Below are 18,523 nucleotides of genomic sequence, written 5' to 3'. Positions count from 1 at the left end.
GATTTTGTGTCGGACATTTAATTACCTGATTTGTGCGAATTCTATAACCTCCTGAACAGATTGATTTTCGCCTATGACAAAACTGCCTGATTGGGGTTTATCAGAGGCCTGTTTATCTTGGAACCAGTTGACTTGAATTTTGTGCTTTTTGTTGATCCAAGAATCATCCTATTTGTGCTCATCGTATTCATCCTGCATCTGCTTGGTTGATGCTGTTTATGGAATTTTTTCTTGGTGTGTATGTGTATCAGAACTGTCAGAAAAGAGCTTGTCTCGTTATTGGTTGATTGCTTAGGTCTGGTTGGCAGTTAGTGGTGAATCGTGCTTCAAGAAAAGATGCTTGATTGGGGTCTCGCTTAAAACTGCCTGATTTGGGCTTCTCAAAGACATGAATACTTTTTGTGCCTCACACCGCAGAAGCACACTTTCTCCACTGTGTTTGGGCCTAGTGTGACTCCACTGTGGGTAGACAGGGATGTACAACTTTCATGAAACCTTTGACCCAGTGGCACTATTTTGTCTGTGGAGACACTCCGCGTGCAGTGGTAAGGAGACAACAGACCTCCCCCATCCAGCGATGAACCCCTCCTGACCCCGGCAGCAGCACCTCAGAAACTAAGAAACAGTTTTATTGCCATGTCTAGAAACCTTGGTGCAGCGAGAAAGTGCTGGAAATGTGTCCCAACCTCCATAACTTCTTCCCTCCTGGCTACGGTCAAATATTACCTCAAACATCTGGCCACAATTCACAAAGGCAGCCTCACACAAACTCAGAGAAGACAGTTTAGGAAACACCTACAAGTTACTCATCTTAACCATGTTTTATTACAACACCACGTGAATTAGCTGCTTACAGATTGGATGAGAATTGAGATAAACTTTTGCAAGTCAGTCATCAGCAAGATCCTTGCTGTCTTCCTGCCTACAGGGCTATAAATAGTTAGGACTTCTGTACATGCATTTTAATTTAAGTATCTTCATTTCCTGACAGAGCACTCTAGATTTTTTTGGGGTGTACAGTTCAGCTACAAGATGAGGTAGGTACTAGGAGTCATCGCTCCCCTGCTTCTTCTTCTGGAACTTTCTGAACTGAGACTGTATCGCCACCGCTGCGCGTTCTGTCTCTGGAGCTTCCATGTCAATGTCAAAATCCTCTTGAGCTTCTTTCTTCTGGTCATCTGCCAAAGAAGAACATTCCATTTAGTCCCACAAAGAAGGGGTGATGGGTTACACTTTGGAGAGCACACTACACAGAGCTCACCAACATGCCAAGCCTCTGAATCACAAAGCAATGAACAGTACATTAGGGGAGTTCGAAGTGAGATGGAACAGGAAACAAGTCATATTACTTTTATTTTTATTGTTGAGCATCTTTGCTGTGTTTTCTAATTATGTTTACAGTTATGGTATTCTTCTGCAGTTAAAGCAAACCTTAGTTCAATTCACAATTGTGTTGGCAGAATGTGTGCTCTACAAATGCATGTAACATAACATAGCAATTATACTTCATGGAGGCCTGGACAGAGTTCGAGAAGATCTGCGTAAGTTACCCAAAAACTCTGCTGCGCTATGCGGAGATCCGCAAGCAGCAGAGTATGTAAGGTTGTGCTGTTTGTGTTGAGTTTTAGCGCCAGATGTTTGTCCTGCGCTGGAAAATCAGTGTAAACGGCATCATGAGCAGCGCAAGAGGGAGCTGCTTCTTTGTGCCTCTGAAGTAGATGTTCGAGCTGCAGTTTCCTCAACGCGAACGGAAGGTTTCTCAACGTGAACGGTAGCAGGCATCCGCAACTGCCCACACTGAAAAATCTCACCGAGAGGTGGTCTGAAGTAAGATTTTCCTCACTCGCCAACTTAACATTGGCGAGTGAGGAAAAAACTCCGCTACGCGGAGATGAGTTTTTCGGAACTCCGCGCACTAAGCGAGCGGAAAAACTACACAAACACCAAGAGCAGAATGTTACACTCAGGCCTAACTTCATACTAACTTTGATACTGTTTATTTTACTTGCACTCCTGCTGAACTCAGAAGTATCTAAACTGCCACCTGTTTCAACCAAAGAAAGGATAATAAAAAACAACCCAGTAAGCCTGACACTTCTGACCACTCTTGTTTAATCCACACTCTTGGCTGACGCCATTCTCCGACCCTCACCCACCACATCTTCAACAGGCCCACTATTTATCTTCTTTCAATTTGACCTGAGCGATAACTTCCAGGTCGCCTAATTTTTCAGACATGTATTTTTCGCACACCATCATGCTAGAGCCCCTGTAGAACCCAAATCCCCTTATCCCGTGGTGGGATCTGCCGAAATCCTCAAGTGGGAATTGCAGTCAGGCATGCCAATTGATGCAATAGACTACCATCACTGGTGGTGAGAGAAAATCATCTTTACATAGCATGGAAGATGCACTAATAACCTGCAGTGCTTCATGTGCAGGTACGGAGAGGGAGTGAGGATAGATGGATGGATGGATGGATGTGTTAGTCAGACTTTATGCTATACAGCAAAACAGTAAAAGATCGCATCAACACAAAATACTGATGATGCCGGGGATTGAACTCACCGCCATTTGTCATATAGACATATTGAGAACCAACAGAGTAAGAACGTAGAGGCTGGCCAGTCTCAAATTAGAGATAAATTTAGTTGGCATACACTGTGACATTGGATGATACAGTGGACTGACTGCAGCTTAATTTCCACTAAAGCTTGTTTCCAGGTCACAGTTAATAGTTTGATTTCCTCTTATTAAGAATTGATGAGGATTGTTTTCCCTATCAAGAGTACATTCCTGTGCATAAATAACTTTCTGTGAGAAGGGAGAAAATCAATTTAACCTATGCTGAAATGGCTCATTGACAGAAGAAAGGCTCAGTTAGGGAAAAGTAGGAGGAAGGTTCATAGTTGTCAGGGATTCTCGTCCCCCTGCCTGGAGTTCTTTCATAGGAAAGGCTATTCCGACTTTTTGTCCTGCAGGAACCTGTGTAAGGGCATACAAGTTCCTTCTATGGGCATTTGTTAAATATCAGTGGGCTTTTTCGAGTGAGCCTTTTGGGCCGTTGAAAATTTGTAATTTGAAAGCAACAATTTTCCAAAGACAAAGATCACCACCATTTTCATTTTAGCCACAAGATTTTTGTGAGATATGCCCAGACAGAAATCAAGTTTTACTAGACTTGCATTACATCATTTGCATTTTTAATCCAATGGCATAATAGCAGTTTAATTGAACAAAATAAAGGTTTGTGAGATATGTCCAAACAGAAATCAAGGTGTGCTAGAACTGCACTACATCATTTGCGTTCTTTATCCAAAGACAGAGGAGGAGCTTCATTTAACAACAAAAAAGCACAGCTACAAATTCTGCATTTGTGCTTAAACTGGTGAAGATCAATCTAAGAAATGCCCATTGCACATGCGTTTTTCATCTTTTGCTTTGGGTCATGGGCCCATGAAAATAAAGTCTTGTTCTTGTCAGTCTGCCTGCCTTATATTACAGATATAGTCACAGGTAAACATGTACTTTCCCGGGAATTACAGATGAAGTCAAGCTGGAGGTATTCGAGACACGGTCAACCTCCATAAACTCCCTTGAAGAATGTACTCATTTAGCAAGAGGAGTAAGCAGAGGAAAGACATGTTCAGGGCGAACGGGATTAAAAGTAGATGGGTGAAAAGGTCATCTATTATGTGCACTTAGACCTAGACCTCTCCTTGACAATGCGAGGGCTAGAACCGGTCCCTAGTGGGACACGCCAAGCAAGCCCACTCTAGAGACAGTGGACTACTGCCTCTGTCCTGAGTGTACCATATAATGCAGCAGTGGCGGCATGTGTTTTGTGATTTGACCAAACATCTCTGTTTGTGTTAGCGAGAGTGTTGTCTACTTACCACTCTTGTGTAAAGGTCTGCTCCTATGTGAGACTCTAAACTTTGCAAAGACATACCGTGAGCATGTTGATTGCTTGTGTGCGTGTGCAGTGTGCATGTGATACTAGCATGGTAGTAGGACTTTAAGTATGCCTAAGTACTGAACCCTGTGGGATCCATCTTGGATGGCCTTAGTTTGGCATGGTTCAAGTTGGAGGGTGCGGACCGCTTCCCCATACGTGGAAATGTATTGCCTGCGTTCATGTGGCTGTAGGGTGGGGATACAGTCCCTGAAGTGAGGAAAATGAACACAGAGCTTCATTTAGAAATTCCATGAAGGCTTTGTTAGCAAGGAGTTTTAAAAATGCTGTTAAGACCTGGTCAGAAGGGGCTGCTGCTTACTTCTTTCAGTACAAAAGGGAGTGGTGATAGACTGATTTGCATATAGCCATGTCTGAACTGGGGTGGCAGAGTGGGCTAAAGAACGGTGATGGATTAAACCCAGATCTTTTGACTGGGTGTGAGTGTTTGATTGATTCAGATGCTCTGTCCATCACCACCCACTTTTGTACCGCTTTTGGCCGCCATAAGTGTGGCAGGGTATGCTCAGACATGAGTCCCTTGCTCACTTTACCACTGGATTCAAGCAAGCCGGGCTGAAGACGGCTGGAATGCCAGAAACCGGTCCTGGGAAGCTTGTTTCCATTCCAGGGAAGACATGGCTTGGCAGTTCGGGCTGTACTGTTCCCATGAGGCACATGGTCAGACTGATTTGCATATAGCCATGTCTGAACTGGGGTGGCAGAGTGGGCTAAAGAACGGTGATGGATTAAACCCAGATCTTTTGACTGGATGTGAGTGTATGATTGATTCAGATGCTCCGTCCATCACCACCCCCTTTTGTACCGCTTTTGGCCGCCATAAGTGTGGCAGGGTATGCTCAGACGTGAGTCCCTTACTCACTTTACCACTGGATTCAAGCAAGCCGGGCTGAAGACGGCTGGAATGCCAGAAACCGGTCCTCGGAAGCTTGTTTCCGGTCCAGGGAATACATGGCTTGGCAGTTCGGGCTGTACTGTTCCCATGAGGCACAGGGTCAGACTGATTTGCATATAGCCATGTCTGAACTGGGGTGGCAGAGTGGGCTAAAGAACGGTGATGGATTAAACCCAGATCTTTTGACTGGGTGTGAGTGCTTGATTGATTCAGATGCTCCGTCCATCACCACCCCCTTTTGTACCGCTTACTTCTTTCTGAGCACTGCCATTTGGATGATAATAGAGTCAGGGATTGGACTGTAGTTTCTATTGTTCAAGGTGAGGATGTTTGTAGGTCAGACAGGCCCTTTTGCCTGCCTCTGATTCGAGAAGACTGATACAGCGAGGTGTGGAGAGCTCACACCTCATTGGGCTCATGTTTTGGATATTCCTTGCTTGGAGCAAGAGCCATAATCCTGTGTGGCTGCAGAGAGAGGGGTGGTTTCCTGGAAAGGCTGCATCTACCAGGGACACATCCAGAAAGCCCAATCAGTCACCTGGAGGCAGCAAATGCCTTGCTACAAAACCCCTGCTATTGAGGATGGCCACAAATGCAGAAAGTGCCATAACTGTTATCACAAGACCTGTTGTGCTGCACTTCTCCACCACAACACTTAACAACCAACAAGCGGGTAACACAGGACTCTGACTACCGTCAGAACAGAGAGTCTGGTGTGCGCGGAAGATTTGAGGGTGAGGACTTGACACGTTTCTGCCTAGATCAATATTAGGGGTAAAAACAAGCAAACTGACTGAGCATCTGAATCAGTGGTGTCGGCATAAAATAATCTGCACCCATCCCTAACTTATGCCCCTGCTACAGCATACTGAGGGATCATAACTGAGGGAAAGAGACCTGGAGAGAGGGTGTAGGACTCACACTAGTTTCTTTAATCATTTTCAGTAGTGTAGCAAAGATGCCACAGGCCCTGGTACAAGCAGAGAATAGAGCCCCTTTGATTGCTGTAAAGGTAGAAGAATAAAGCATTATCGGGGCTCAATGGACCCCCTTAGAGCTCTGGGCCCCAGTGCCACTGCACCTGCTGCACTGATTGGTAGTTACACCGCTGATCATATCGTTTTGCATATTAGTTATTTCTGTGGTGTACTTACAAGCCCTTTCTTTTACACAAAAACAGTCACTGGTCTGGATTTTGAGTTTTTGTATCTTATATTTGTATCTTGGGTTCAAGCTCTAGCCCCCAGACTACCTCCCTGAGAAGCCTGCTACTGCTTGCCCTTGATATCCTGAGAGTGAAGGACAGAAAGGGTTGTACTTGACCCAGTTTGCAGAGCTATAGTAGCACAGACCTGATGTGCATACGGAAATTCCTCAATTTGAACTGCACTCTCAACTGGAATTGCACTCTCACATTGGCTCTCTTCTACCACTTGACCTCCATGACCAACCACAATTCCAAACTGCAAATCTGTACTCAAAGCTTAACATGAATTTCATTCTCAAAGTGACCTCCACAATCATTAATATTTGCTCTATGTTCAGCCTGTTCTACACATGCAACCTCAACTCCACGCTCAACCTGAACTCCCAGATCAGCTTTAACTCCAAGCCCAAGTTCAACTCTGTACTTAGATTGAACTGTATGCTTAGCTGTAATTCAATTCTCAAACAGAACTCTATATACAATCTGACCTCCATATTCAAACTGTAATCCAAAGTAAATCTGCATCCCAAATGAAATCTGTCCTTCAAATTAAATGTTAAATTTACCTTCTGCTCAAACTCTGTGATCAAACTAAAGTCATCAGTCTCATCTCAGCTTGAAGCTAATCTTACCTATAGACCATCTTTTCCACTCTCACCCTCTACCTGGAGCTCACCTAACATCAACTCCCCCCAAACCAGAAATGAACTCCCATGCCTGGCCTAAATCTTCTCCTTACCAAATATTCTGCACTTAAACTTAAATATAGGTTGCCTGGGAGTTACACTGTTAGCTGTGGAAACAACAACCTCACTTTTAATCCCATGTTACTCACTTGATAAAATCATAGTATATAAAGGCTAGGAACCGTTAGAATTTGGTTATCTCCCAAACATATACAGAATATTTAATAGCATCTAAACTCCTGCCCTTAACTTGAACTACTGCTCAGTTAGTTCAGATGCACACCCATCTGAACTAACATGTTCAGTGGACTCCACTCTCTTCAGGACTCCACCATTTATCTGAAACGTCACTAAGTAAACACCCTAGGTGCCTGTTTTACAACTCAGAGCACATCAAACAAGACTTTTACACAGGATGGGATAAAATAGAAATGAAACATGATGATGACACCAAGTTCGATAAAGTAGCCTGACAATTTGTTCACTATGTAATCCTACATCAAATTTGCTCAATGGTACTTGTTAGACCTGTCCACTTAGGGTGGCCTTTCCCCAAACGTTTGTCCTACTCCTCCATTTTGGTCTCATTTTTGTTGGCCTGTGCCCTTTAACACTGCTAACCAGTGCTAAAGGTAGTGTGTTCTCTCCATTAAACATGGTGACATTGGCTTACACCCAATTTAAACATTTAACTTACTTGTAAGTCCTTTGTAAAGTGGTACTACATGTACCCAAGGCCTGTATATTAAATGCTAAAGGGCCTGCATCACCCACTAAATTAGCCCTTTAAGTATGTCTCAGGGCTGTCATTGCATCCTGCGTGTGCAGCTATAAACTGTCCTTTTGACATGGCAAAATAAACCTTTTGAAAGTCATAAACCTTCCTTTTTAATACATATAAGTCATCCCTAGGGTAGGCCCTTGGCAGCTCATTCGGCAGGGTGCAAGTGTGTTTAAAGGTTGGGCGTGTACTTTTAACTTTTACATTCCCTGGTAGGGTAACTCTTACATTTATTTTTCACTACTGCAAGGCTTACCTTTTTGATAGGATAACACAGGGTTATCTTATTACATTCAATAATTGACAACTTTCAATTGGGAGCACTTTGGGATGTGGAGTTTGGTGCTAAAAGAATTGTAATTTGAAACCTTCTTTAATGATAAAGTTGGATTTTACAATTCTGAAAATGCCACTTTTAGAAAACTGGCATTTTCTCATCCCAAACATTTGGTGCCTGCATCCTGTAACCTGGATCACATGATTAGGTGTGGGTGGCAGTAGCTCTTTGTATATTACTCCAAGAAAGTGAGAAGAGGGGGATACTTGCCAGGAAGGGCCATCTCTGACTTGATGGGTGGAGGAGCTGTAACATACCACACATGCATATCACAAAGCCAATGCCCCCCTCACAAATTGTTTGACACTAGTCTTCTGTGCCCCAGACAAGTTGGGGCCAGGGTAGGGAGGCAGGAAATTCTAAACACCTCTGAAGGCGGAAACCTCAAAACCTTCTCCTAGTTCAAAGCTGGTAAGTATAAATATTGGATCCTCCGATCCAGCTCTTTAGTATACCTCTGTACCCGTAGAAGACTCAGAAGGACTGCTGTGCTGTTATGCTGCAAGAAGGAATGCTACTCCGCTGCCACACTGCCTGAGTGAAAAAGACTAGACCTGCAGCTTGATTCCACTACCACCAGAGTGACTCCTAGAGAAACTTGGCTGGCCTTCTGATCAGAGCCTCAGGGACAGAAAAGTGTCCAACCAACTTGAACCCAGCACCTGGAATCTACCTGTTTTTGAGTCATGCCCCCAAAATGGTGCCACCCCACCAATGGACCCTTGGACCCATGAGACCACCGCTGGGCTCAGCCAGCCCAGCTGTGATCTAATGAGTAGAACTGACGCAGTGCGAGCCGACGCAGCATGACCCATCACTTCATAGCCTCACATTGGAACCACTACTGTGCAATGAATTTCAGCACATCTCAATGCAGGACTTTGCATTGCAAGCCTGAATCAGTGGCATCCTCTATGAAAATGTTGGGCCTCGCAATGCAAGCCTCATTGACAGCTTCATTGGGACCGTCACAGTGCTATACTTTCTAGACCCAGCACCTCGCATTGTCGCCCACAGCTCCTCAGAAAAACCTTGGCACAACGCACCTTCAACACACGATCTCTCACCGCTCTGCAACCAGGATAAAAGGTATTGTGTTCAGGGGGCCTAACTTGGTCCCTGTATCTGGCTCCATCACGGTCGGCCTGAACGTGTGACTTTGTCCTGGTCTGGCATGACCAGAAAACCACAGTTGGCTCTTTGTGCCTTTAGGCACTATTTTTACTTAAATAAACTTATGAGATTTTTGCCATCCTAGTCTCAATTTATTACATTTTACTCTAAGTATCTTTTTGATTATTTATTTTTGTGTTGTGCCTTAACTTTCTTTTTGTTTGTGTCCCGCATCAGTACTTCACACATTGCCTCTAAGTTAAGGCTGACTGCTTTCTGCAAGCACAGGTTAATGTGAAGTGTGCTTTCGCTTCATCCTAACAGAAGTTGTGGTTGCTGCTTGAGTAGGGGTTCACCCCCCTCAACCAGTAAGCCAATTTTCTACAGTACTGTAAAACCATTTTACAGGTGTTGTTCTTCACCCACTCACTTTTGTAAATCTTGTTCAAATTACATTTAATCTCTGCCCCTCATATGGCTCTTCATTAGCACAGAGTGAATGACTTAGTCAGTAATCTAACACAACATATTGGATTCACCCCTGCAGAATTTGATGAGGAACCCCATAGCCTACTATGTCTTAAAAAACTTAATTGGCCTTTGGCAGAATAGGGGGCCCCTTGCGCTACAGGGTCTGCTGTATTCTGCATTACACCTCTGGACTGAGGCCCATATTTATGGAAAAATAATGCAATGCAGCGTAGTAAGTCACCTTGCTGCCCTGCGTTACAGGGAAAGGGCAGGAATGCACTGTATTTAAAAGAATTCGGGCCATTCCTGCCTTTGTCCCTGCGCTTCAGAAAAGGGGGTGGTGATGGACAGAGTATCTGAATTAAGCAGAACACTCCTACCCAGTCCAAAGATCAGGGCTTGATCCATCACCGTTTTTTAGCTCACTGCAACATCCCAGCTCAGAACCTGGCTACATGCAAATTAGTCTGTCCCTGGCCCAGTGCATCATGGGAACAGGGCAGACCAAACTACCAAGCCAATTCTTATACTGGGAAGGAAACAAGTTCCGGGGACCGGTTTCTGGCATTTCAGCCGTCTTCGGCCCGTCTTGCTTGAATCCTGATGGTGCAGTGAGCAAGGGACTCACATCTGAGTATACCCTTCCACGCTTATGGTGGACAAAACAATTCAGAAAAGGGGGTGGTGATGGACAGAGTATCTAAATTAAGCAGAACACTCCTACCCAGTCCAAAGATCAGGGCTTGATCCATCACCGTTTTTTAGCTCACTGCATCATCCCAGCTCAGAACCTGGCTACATGCAAATTAGTCTGTCCCTGGCCCAGTGCATCATGGGAACAGGGCGGACCAAACTACCAAGCCAATTCTTATACTGGGAAGGAAACAAGCTTCCGGGGACCGGTTTCTGGCATTTCAGCCGTCTTCGGCCCGGCTTGCTTGAATCCTGATGGTGCAGTGAGCAAGGGACTCACATCTGAGTATACCCTTCCACGCTTATGGTGGACAAAACGATTCAGAAAAGGGGGTGGTGATGGACAGAGTATCTGAATTAAGCAGAACACTCCTACCCAGTCCAAAGATCAGGGCTTGATCCATCACCGTTTTTTAGCTCACTGCACCAACCGGAAGCTTGTCTCCTTTCAGGTGAAGAATTGGCTTGGTAGTTTGGTCTGCCCTGTTCCCATGAGGCACGGGGTCAGACTAATTTGCATATAGCCAGGTTCTGAACTGGGGTGATGCAGTGAGCTAAATAACGGTGATGGATTAAGCCCTGATCTCTTGACTGGGTAAGAGTGGTCTGCTTAATTCAGACACTCTGTTCATCACCACCCCCTTTTCTGAATCGTTTGTCCCTGCGCTAGCACCAATGCAGGTGCCCTTGCACCATGGTGCAAGGGTGCTTGTGTTCCATGAAGGATTGTTTATGTGTAGGATGGGCACCTTCCTGCACAAAAACAATCCCCTGAGGCATTTTCCTCGTTTATGTACATTGCAGGATGCAGCACACATCGAAAGAGGAAGTAACAAGGAGAAATAAAGATAATTCACCTGAGAAGGCCTGTCTTTCTGGCACATTCCCAGGTCCCCCACCTTTGCTAAACATGGGTATGCATCAAAAACCATGGAAGTTGCACAACTCCCATGGAACGCCTTACCAGGCTGAAGAACGCAACGCAGCGATTTGTGTTGTGTTGCACTACTATGGATTTATGAAGTCGTAAGGTGGCCTTGTGCGGCTACATAAATCTCATTTTTGAGTTGCGTCACCCTTGCAGCACGGTGCGTGGTGCAATGGTGCAAGTGTGACGCAACTGGCCTCATAACTATGGCCCTTAACCCTTTTGCTGCTGCGGCAATTCCGCCACAGCGCTAAGGGGGTGGGGCGGCCGCGCGGCGCTCCGACGCTTATGACGGAACCGCTCCGTCATGGCCCTCAGGTGGGCTGTGCTTGTGACGGAGCGGTTCCGTCATGGCCCCGCCCGTTCTTTAGAACGTCAGCGCAGGCGTGAAACCAGCGCAGCGCAGGCGTGAAATCAGCGCCGCGCAGGCGTGGCGAGCAGGCCATGACGGAACTGCTCCGTCACCAGCACAGCCCACCCGAGGGCCATGACGGAGCGGTTCCGTCATAAGCGTGGGAGGGGTTAATGAATACAATTCCCACATATGTTTCTGCGGTACAGTGTGTAACCTCTCCCAAGCTTTGTCAAGACATTCTTCAGAAAAAGACATCCAATAATATTACACAATCAGTATTCCGGTCTGTTTCCTGTGCCGTACAGATGCCTGAACACATACAATCGTTTTATGAGACGAGAACAATAGCTGAAGGAACATAAATTCCCCCAAATGAAAGGAAAACATATTTCTCATTGACTTTTTAATTTTTCACACGCTCGCTGAGAGAGAGTCTGTTTAAAAAGTAATAGCAAACCATAGAACAATGCTATAAATTTACGAGCCCGCTTCTCAGTTGAAATGCCTAATGTGCCCCTGACTCTGATTCAATATTGATCATCGGAAACCTACTCCCCGTGAAGATGCAAACACAATTTCTCGGTGACCTCGACCTGTCACGGGCTGCAAGGCGTGGGCTCTGTAACGAGTTTAGTAAATTGCCTCTGGCGTTGTTATCCCACGCGTGGGACATTTGCATGCAAATCTCAAATGGCCACAACAAATCTTTGCAGCCTGATGTTTATTGGAGGACTGGTCGTGCTAATGCTTGGGGCTGTCACAATGATGTAAGTGGCTAATAGCATCTCCTACTAATGTGGGAGGCAAAATGTCAGACAGCGGGGAGCCGAGCTGAGCACAATTGCATATTAGGTTAACCATGTTTGTGGGTTAGGAGGCATTCAAATAAAGAAATCTTCCTCACATCTGAAGCAAGGATGGAAGCATTATTTATTGGCACTCCTGGTTTCTTAGACCACTGTGGCATTTTAGCTGAAACCCCCCGCTCCACAGTCTTTTAAATAGAAATGTAAAGTTCTCTAGTTACAGAACGTGTCTGCTCCTGAGAAGTGTGGGTACTCTCCCATCCATTGAATGTATGGTAAAAGTGCTGAAAAGTGCAGGTACTGCCCCATTAGACGTATAGTAGAAGTGCTGAGAAGTGCAGGTACTGCCCCATTAGACGTATGGTAGAAGTGCTGAGAAGTGCAGGTGCTGTCCTATTAGATGTATGGTAGAAGTGCTGAGAAGTGCAGGTACTGCCCCATTAGACGTATGGTAGAAGTGCTGAGAAGTGCAGGTGCTGTCCCATTCGATGTATGGTTTAAGTGCTGAGAAGTGCAGGTACTGCCCCATTAGACTTATGGTAGAAGTGCTGAGAAGTGCAGGTGCTGTCCCATTCGATGTATGGTTTAAGTGCTGAGAAGTGCAGGTACTGCCCCATTAGACTTATAGTAGAAGTGCTGAGAAGTGCAGGTACTGCCCCATTAGACGTATGGTAGAAGTGCTGAGAAGTGCAGGTGCTGTCCTATTAGATGTATGGTAGAAGTGCTGAGAAGTGCAGGTACTGCCCCATTAGACGTATGGTAGAAGTGCTGAGAAGTGCAGGTGCTGTCCCATTCGATGTATGGTTTAAGTGCTGAGAAGTGCAGGTACTGCCCCATTAGACTTATGGTAGAAGTGCTGAGAAGTGCAGGTGCTGTCCCATTAGATGTATGGTAGAAGTGCAGAGAAGTGTAGGTACTACCCCATTAGACGTATGGTAGAAGTGCTGAGAAGTGCAGGTACTGTCCCATTAGATGTATAGTAGAAGTGCTGAGAAGTGCAGGTACTGTCCCATTAGATGTATGGTAGAAGTGCTGAGAAGTGCAGGTACTGCCCCATTCGATGTATGGTTTAAGTTCTAAGAAGTGCAGGTACTGTACCATTAGATGTATGGTAGAAGTGCTAAGAAGTGTAGGTACTTTCCCTTCCAAATTAAAGAAGTGCACTTACTCAGTGACGGACAGTCCCTGCCCATTAAAAGCACTGCCGCTAAAGGTTTTGTAAATGAATTTGTACAACCCGAAAGTAACACTTTAACCCTTTGACACCTGCTTAAAAATACAAATTGTTCCCACTGCCTTATCTAAAATAAAAAAAAACAGGAAATCATAAAGAATTCTTTTTTTTTATGATAGTGCTTTTATGGAAATCAATAGAGCACAGTTGATGATGGTACCTTTATGAGATCCACACCACTAGGCGATATCATATTTTTAAAAAATGAGGGGCTGACAAGAAAACCCGGGAGTGGAGATGCACCCTTTACGTTTCCAATCAACAATTATTATTTAACTGAACTTGTTTTATCACATCAGTACTTGTATTTAACTTTTTAAAATGGAGGCTGCAGTACTTGAAGGTCACTAGTGTACTACCCTTTGCATTTATCTATATGACCCATTCTGAGGAAGCGATGCATTCACTTATTCTTTGTAGCAAGACCTAACTGGGAACGCAGACCGGCCCAGGAAATTACTTTGGAAAAGATCCCCGGGGGGGAATTGGGGTGGGAGGTTTGGGGCGTGCTGGTGGGAACACTGCTGCTGCGCTTTTGTTACAGAGGGCCAATATTGCAGCACTGCTGAAGAACTGCTCCCCAGTAACAAAAACAGCCCCCACCGGTCCAAAACTGGCACCCATCATTCAGGCCCACTGGGAAAACGCCTGGGGCCCGCTAGGGCCAGTCCGGCCCTGCTGTATCGCAGTGTTCAAAATCTGTGTTAACAAAGCAATGTTTCGGAAAATCCCTGATTTTCAGTCTCTGCATAGTTTGCAGAATTTCCAGCTTTCCCTTTATTTGTGTAATATTGCCACACTTACCAGTACAGTGTAATATTTCCTTCTTAGAGTTAGAATTTCCCAGAAACTAGATTTCTGTTTCCTACTGTGAAACTACTTGTAGACTGAACTTGCTATATTTTTCTTGTAACAGTGAAAATGGATGGACAGCACTAACACGGGGGAAAGGTACACTAAATTATCACACTACGGTGCAAAGCAAGCATTGGCAAAACAAATAGGTCTCGACTTTCAGAGACATTAGCTGACCTTTCAGCTCTGTCAATGATTTTTGCTGTTTCTTAATAGCATCAGCAAAAAGAAACAAGGATTGGCAAATCCAATAGGTCTCGCCTATGAAACAGCTATTGGCTTTGCCAATATCTTATAGCCATGTTGTTCACCAGCGTGACTGCTGTTCAGCATGGCTAACAGTCAGTGGGGTAAAGAACAGTGGCAATGAATGGAGCATCATAAAGTGGAGCAGAGTGGACTGTTATGGAGTGGCCTTGAGTGGTGGAGAGTAGAGTTGATTGGGTGAAGTGGAGCGGAGTGGTGTGTCACTGAGTGGCGTGGAGTGTTGTGGATTGTCGTGGAGGGTGTACAGTGTCATTGAGTGGGAGGCCGTAGAGTGGAGTAAGTTGAGTGGCCTAGAGTGGAGTAGAATGTCGTAGAGTGGAGTGGCATAGAGTGTCGTAGAGTGGAGTGGCATAGAGCGGAGTAGATTTCCATAGTGGAGTGGCATAGAGTGGAGTAGTGTAGAATAGTTGAATCGCATACAGAGTATCAAAGAGTGGAGCGGGGTGGAGTGGTGTGGAGTGGAGTGGAGTAGAGTGGAGGCAAGTGGCATGGAGTGGCTTAGAGGGAGGTGCATACAGCATCTTAGAGTGGAGTGGTGTTGTAGAGTGGAGTAGAGTTTAAAGGAGTAGAGCATTATAGAGTGGGGTATCATAGAGTGTAGTGTCGTAGGGAGGAGTAGATTGGCCTAAATTCAAGTGGCATAAAGTACAGTGATGCAGAGTACAGTGGCACAGAGTGCCATGGCATAGAGTGCATTGGTTTTATGTAAAGTGGTGTACAGTGCATTGACATAGAGTGCCGTCTTGTAAAGTAGAGTGGCAAAGAGAACAGAGGCTTAGAGTAGAGTGGAGCAGAGTAGATTGCAGTGGCAAAGAGTAGAGTGGTTCAGAGTACAGTGAAGTGGCTTAGAATGGAGTGGTCCTGAGTAGAGTGGAGTGGTGCAGGGTGGAGTGTAGTGGTGTCGAGTGCAGTGGTGCAGAATAGATTAGAGTGGCATGGAGTGATGTAGAGTGCCATGGCATAGAGTGCATTGGTTTTATGTAAAGTGGTGTACAGTGCATTGACATAGAGTGCCGTCTTGTAAAGTAGAGTGGCAAAGAGAACAGAGGCTTAGAGTAGAGTGGAGCAGAGTAGATTGCAGTGGCATAGAGTAGAGTGGTTCAGAGTACAGTGAAGTGGCTTAGCGTGGAGTGGTCCTGAGTAGAGTGGAGTGGTGCAGGGTGGAGTGTAGAGTAGAGTGTAGTGGTGTGGAGTGCAGTGGTGCAGAATAGATTAGAGTGGCATGGAGTGATGTAGAGTGTAATGGCGTAGAGTGCATTGGCGTAGTGTGCAGTAAAGAGGCATAGAATTGAGTGGTGCAGAGTAGAGTGCATTGGCATACAATGCAGTAGAATAGAATAGAGCAGTGCAGAGTAGAGTGGCATAGAGTGGAGTGGCACAAAGTGGAGTGAGTGGTGTAGAGTGCACTGGCATAGAGTAGAGTGTAGAGTAAAGGAACATAGACTAAAGTAGCGTAGAGTGGAATGGTACAGCGAAGAGTGCAGTGATGCATTGTGGAGTGGAGTGGCGTTGAGCAGAGTGAAATAGTGTGGAGTTGTGCAAAGTAGAATGGAGTAACGTAGAGTGAATATGCTCGGTTTGATAGCACACTGCAATTAAAGGCAACACATCTTTAACTGAAATTACCTTTACATTTTCACAGACATATAGTGTTACTGATAAAAGTATACCACGCAGAAATGATAATGTGTGGAAATGTCATCACCTACTGAATTTATTTGTTTTGATCGTATTATAAATTTGTTTCCACCACACTTCAGAATTACCAAAAATGCGCTTGCTTTGTGCGGTTCCAATTCTGATATCTTTTGAAATATCTGCACAGTTCATTTACAGACATTTAACTTCTGTTGTTTGCTAGAAATAAAATAACATTGTACAGCCTTCCTCAAGCACTCCTCAAGTAGCCAGCATGATTGTCACATAAATCCTCCCACTTTGAAACAAGAGAAAGAAAAGAAAACACCAAGTTCCCTGGAAGACAGAGCCTGACATTTGAGCTCTGTGTGTGAATGCACAGCAAATGCGACAAGATAAGAACAAACTTTAGAGTCATGCTTACAGAAATCTAGCACTGGTGGAAGAATACAGAAAATTGGTTTCAGGCAAGGGAAGGGATGGACTCAAACTGGACAGCCTAAACCAAATAGATCCAGCAAACTGAAGGCAAGCAAACGTGAGTTACAAACCACAAAGTCAACGGTAAACAATGAGTGGAATGTATTCGTAGGGAAGCTTTCCAAATGTACCCAATATGTTATTGTTCTTTTGAAGGTTACAAGGTACACTGTCAACAATTTGACAATAAATCTGCATTGCTGCTGTATTGTTTTAGGTATTCGCAAAGTCAAGGGTTGAGAACAGCAAACATTACTGCATTAAAGCGAGTTATTTGTTGGGAAGGATGTGTGTAAAAAGTTTGCAAACTTCATCTACTGGGAACTACGTATCCCATTGAAACAACTGACTGTCTCAGGATAGCGAGGCAGAGTATTAAAGGTGATGTGGTTAATACCCCAGTCCTTAGGCATGCCAGCAAAAATGCCTAAAAACTTGTCTAGTCAGTGCTTTTACTTATGAAAGGAAAAGTTATTTATTAAACGCACACTAATCAAAAAACACATTTATTTACAAATATGTACATAATGACAGGTGCAAATACCTATGGTGACAGCCTGTTGATGATTCACAACCCTTACGAGCCATGCACTCTAAGTCTATGATACCCTCACATATGCCAGACACAATAGAACAGGGTCAAGCTGCACACCTTTTGCGTTGCAACGACATGCGATGTAATGGCATGCGTTGTAATAGTTTCGTTGTAAAGTCTGTCTCCCTGATATTGACCCACCCAGAGGGGATCCTGCAGTCTAGTCGTGTTGGGCAAAAGTCCAAGGTGCAGGAGTGCTTGAAAAGTGAAAGCAGGTCTCCCCGGGTCAGAATTCAATGCACATGTGAGACTTAGGGTGGCACTCCTACTAACAAATCAGAGGGTCCTGCATTAAAAGGGACTACCACTGTCTGAAGTGACCCCTAAAACCCTTTAAAGGTAGCACCCCAGTGCCCTGCCCTCTGGGACACCAGGGGCTAAATATGAAAATGAGTGCTGTTAGGCACTATGCCGGGCTACTTCACCCAAGGCTATGCTTTTTGTTCTTTTTAGCCACTGCCTTGCACTGCAGCCAAAACACCTTTTATTTTATTTTGTATTTTAAAGAAGGGCCGCTTGAGCTTCAAGGGGGCACCAAGGCCTGTCCTACCACGAAGCTGTGCAGGAGCCTAACCTCATGTGCCCAAAGCCAGCTCCCCACCTGGCCAACACTGCTTGGGGGCCGGCGCAGGAGATGGCGATCCACTCTTCTTCGGCCTGCTTGGCACACAGCTGCTTCGACTCTCCTGCTCCTGCGAGAGAGCACCAGTGAGTGACTTCGCAATGCAGTTTTACATCTATAACTTCTGGCCTCTTTGGTCATTGTTTAATGTGTCATTTCTATTGTTTGTGTTACATTTGTACAGTAAATGTGTGTATTTTTTATTTATTATTAAAGTTCTGTATACTCACAAATCTGGCTGGGCACTCACAACGAATGGGCTGATTATGAGCTTGGCGGTAAGCGAACCCCAAAGAAAAGGACCCTATTGGTGCTGAAATCCAGGTAAGTCAGTATTGCAGCATTTACGCATTGACAGGACTCATGTGAGCACATATGGAGCAGACTCCAGCAATGGGAAAGTACTCACTGTAGGAATTTTTTCACAATGTTACGCATATTTGTACATTTAACACTTGTGCAGTCAAAATATACACCCATGAAAAAATATTCTCCGCCCACAGAAGCACCACTGCTGGCCCATCAGTGGCATTGTAATATGGTGGGTGGGAGACCTCCGCGGCAGCTGTCCTCTTGGGACCGCG

The 18,523-nt window shown here is 45.0% G+C and overlaps 1 protein-coding gene across 1 annotated transcript in view; it reads right to left on the bottom strand.

Moving 5' to 3' along the window:
- Positions 1 to 806: 806 nt before the first annotated feature.
- The window catches only part of PCP4 (Purkinje cell protein 4), a 213,460-nt gene continuing 195,743 nt past the window's right edge, over positions 807 to 18,523 (bottom strand). Inside the window, exon 3 of the mRNA XM_086933521.1 lies at positions 807 to 1,178. Coding sequence (XP_086789647.1) covers positions 1,045 to 1,178 — 134 coding nt within the window. The 3' untranslated portion in view covers positions 807 to 1,044. The remainder of the gene's footprint in view (positions 1,179 to 18,523) is intronic.

This window comes from Lissotriton vulgaris, chromosome 8 (genome assembly GCF_964263255.1).
Source record: "Lissotriton vulgaris chromosome 8, aLisVul1.2, whole genome shotgun sequence".
Taxonomy (NCBI): Eukaryota; Metazoa; Chordata; class Amphibia; order Caudata; family Salamandridae; genus Lissotriton; species Lissotriton vulgaris.
This window is presented reverse-complemented; position numbering and strand designations above follow the sequence as displayed.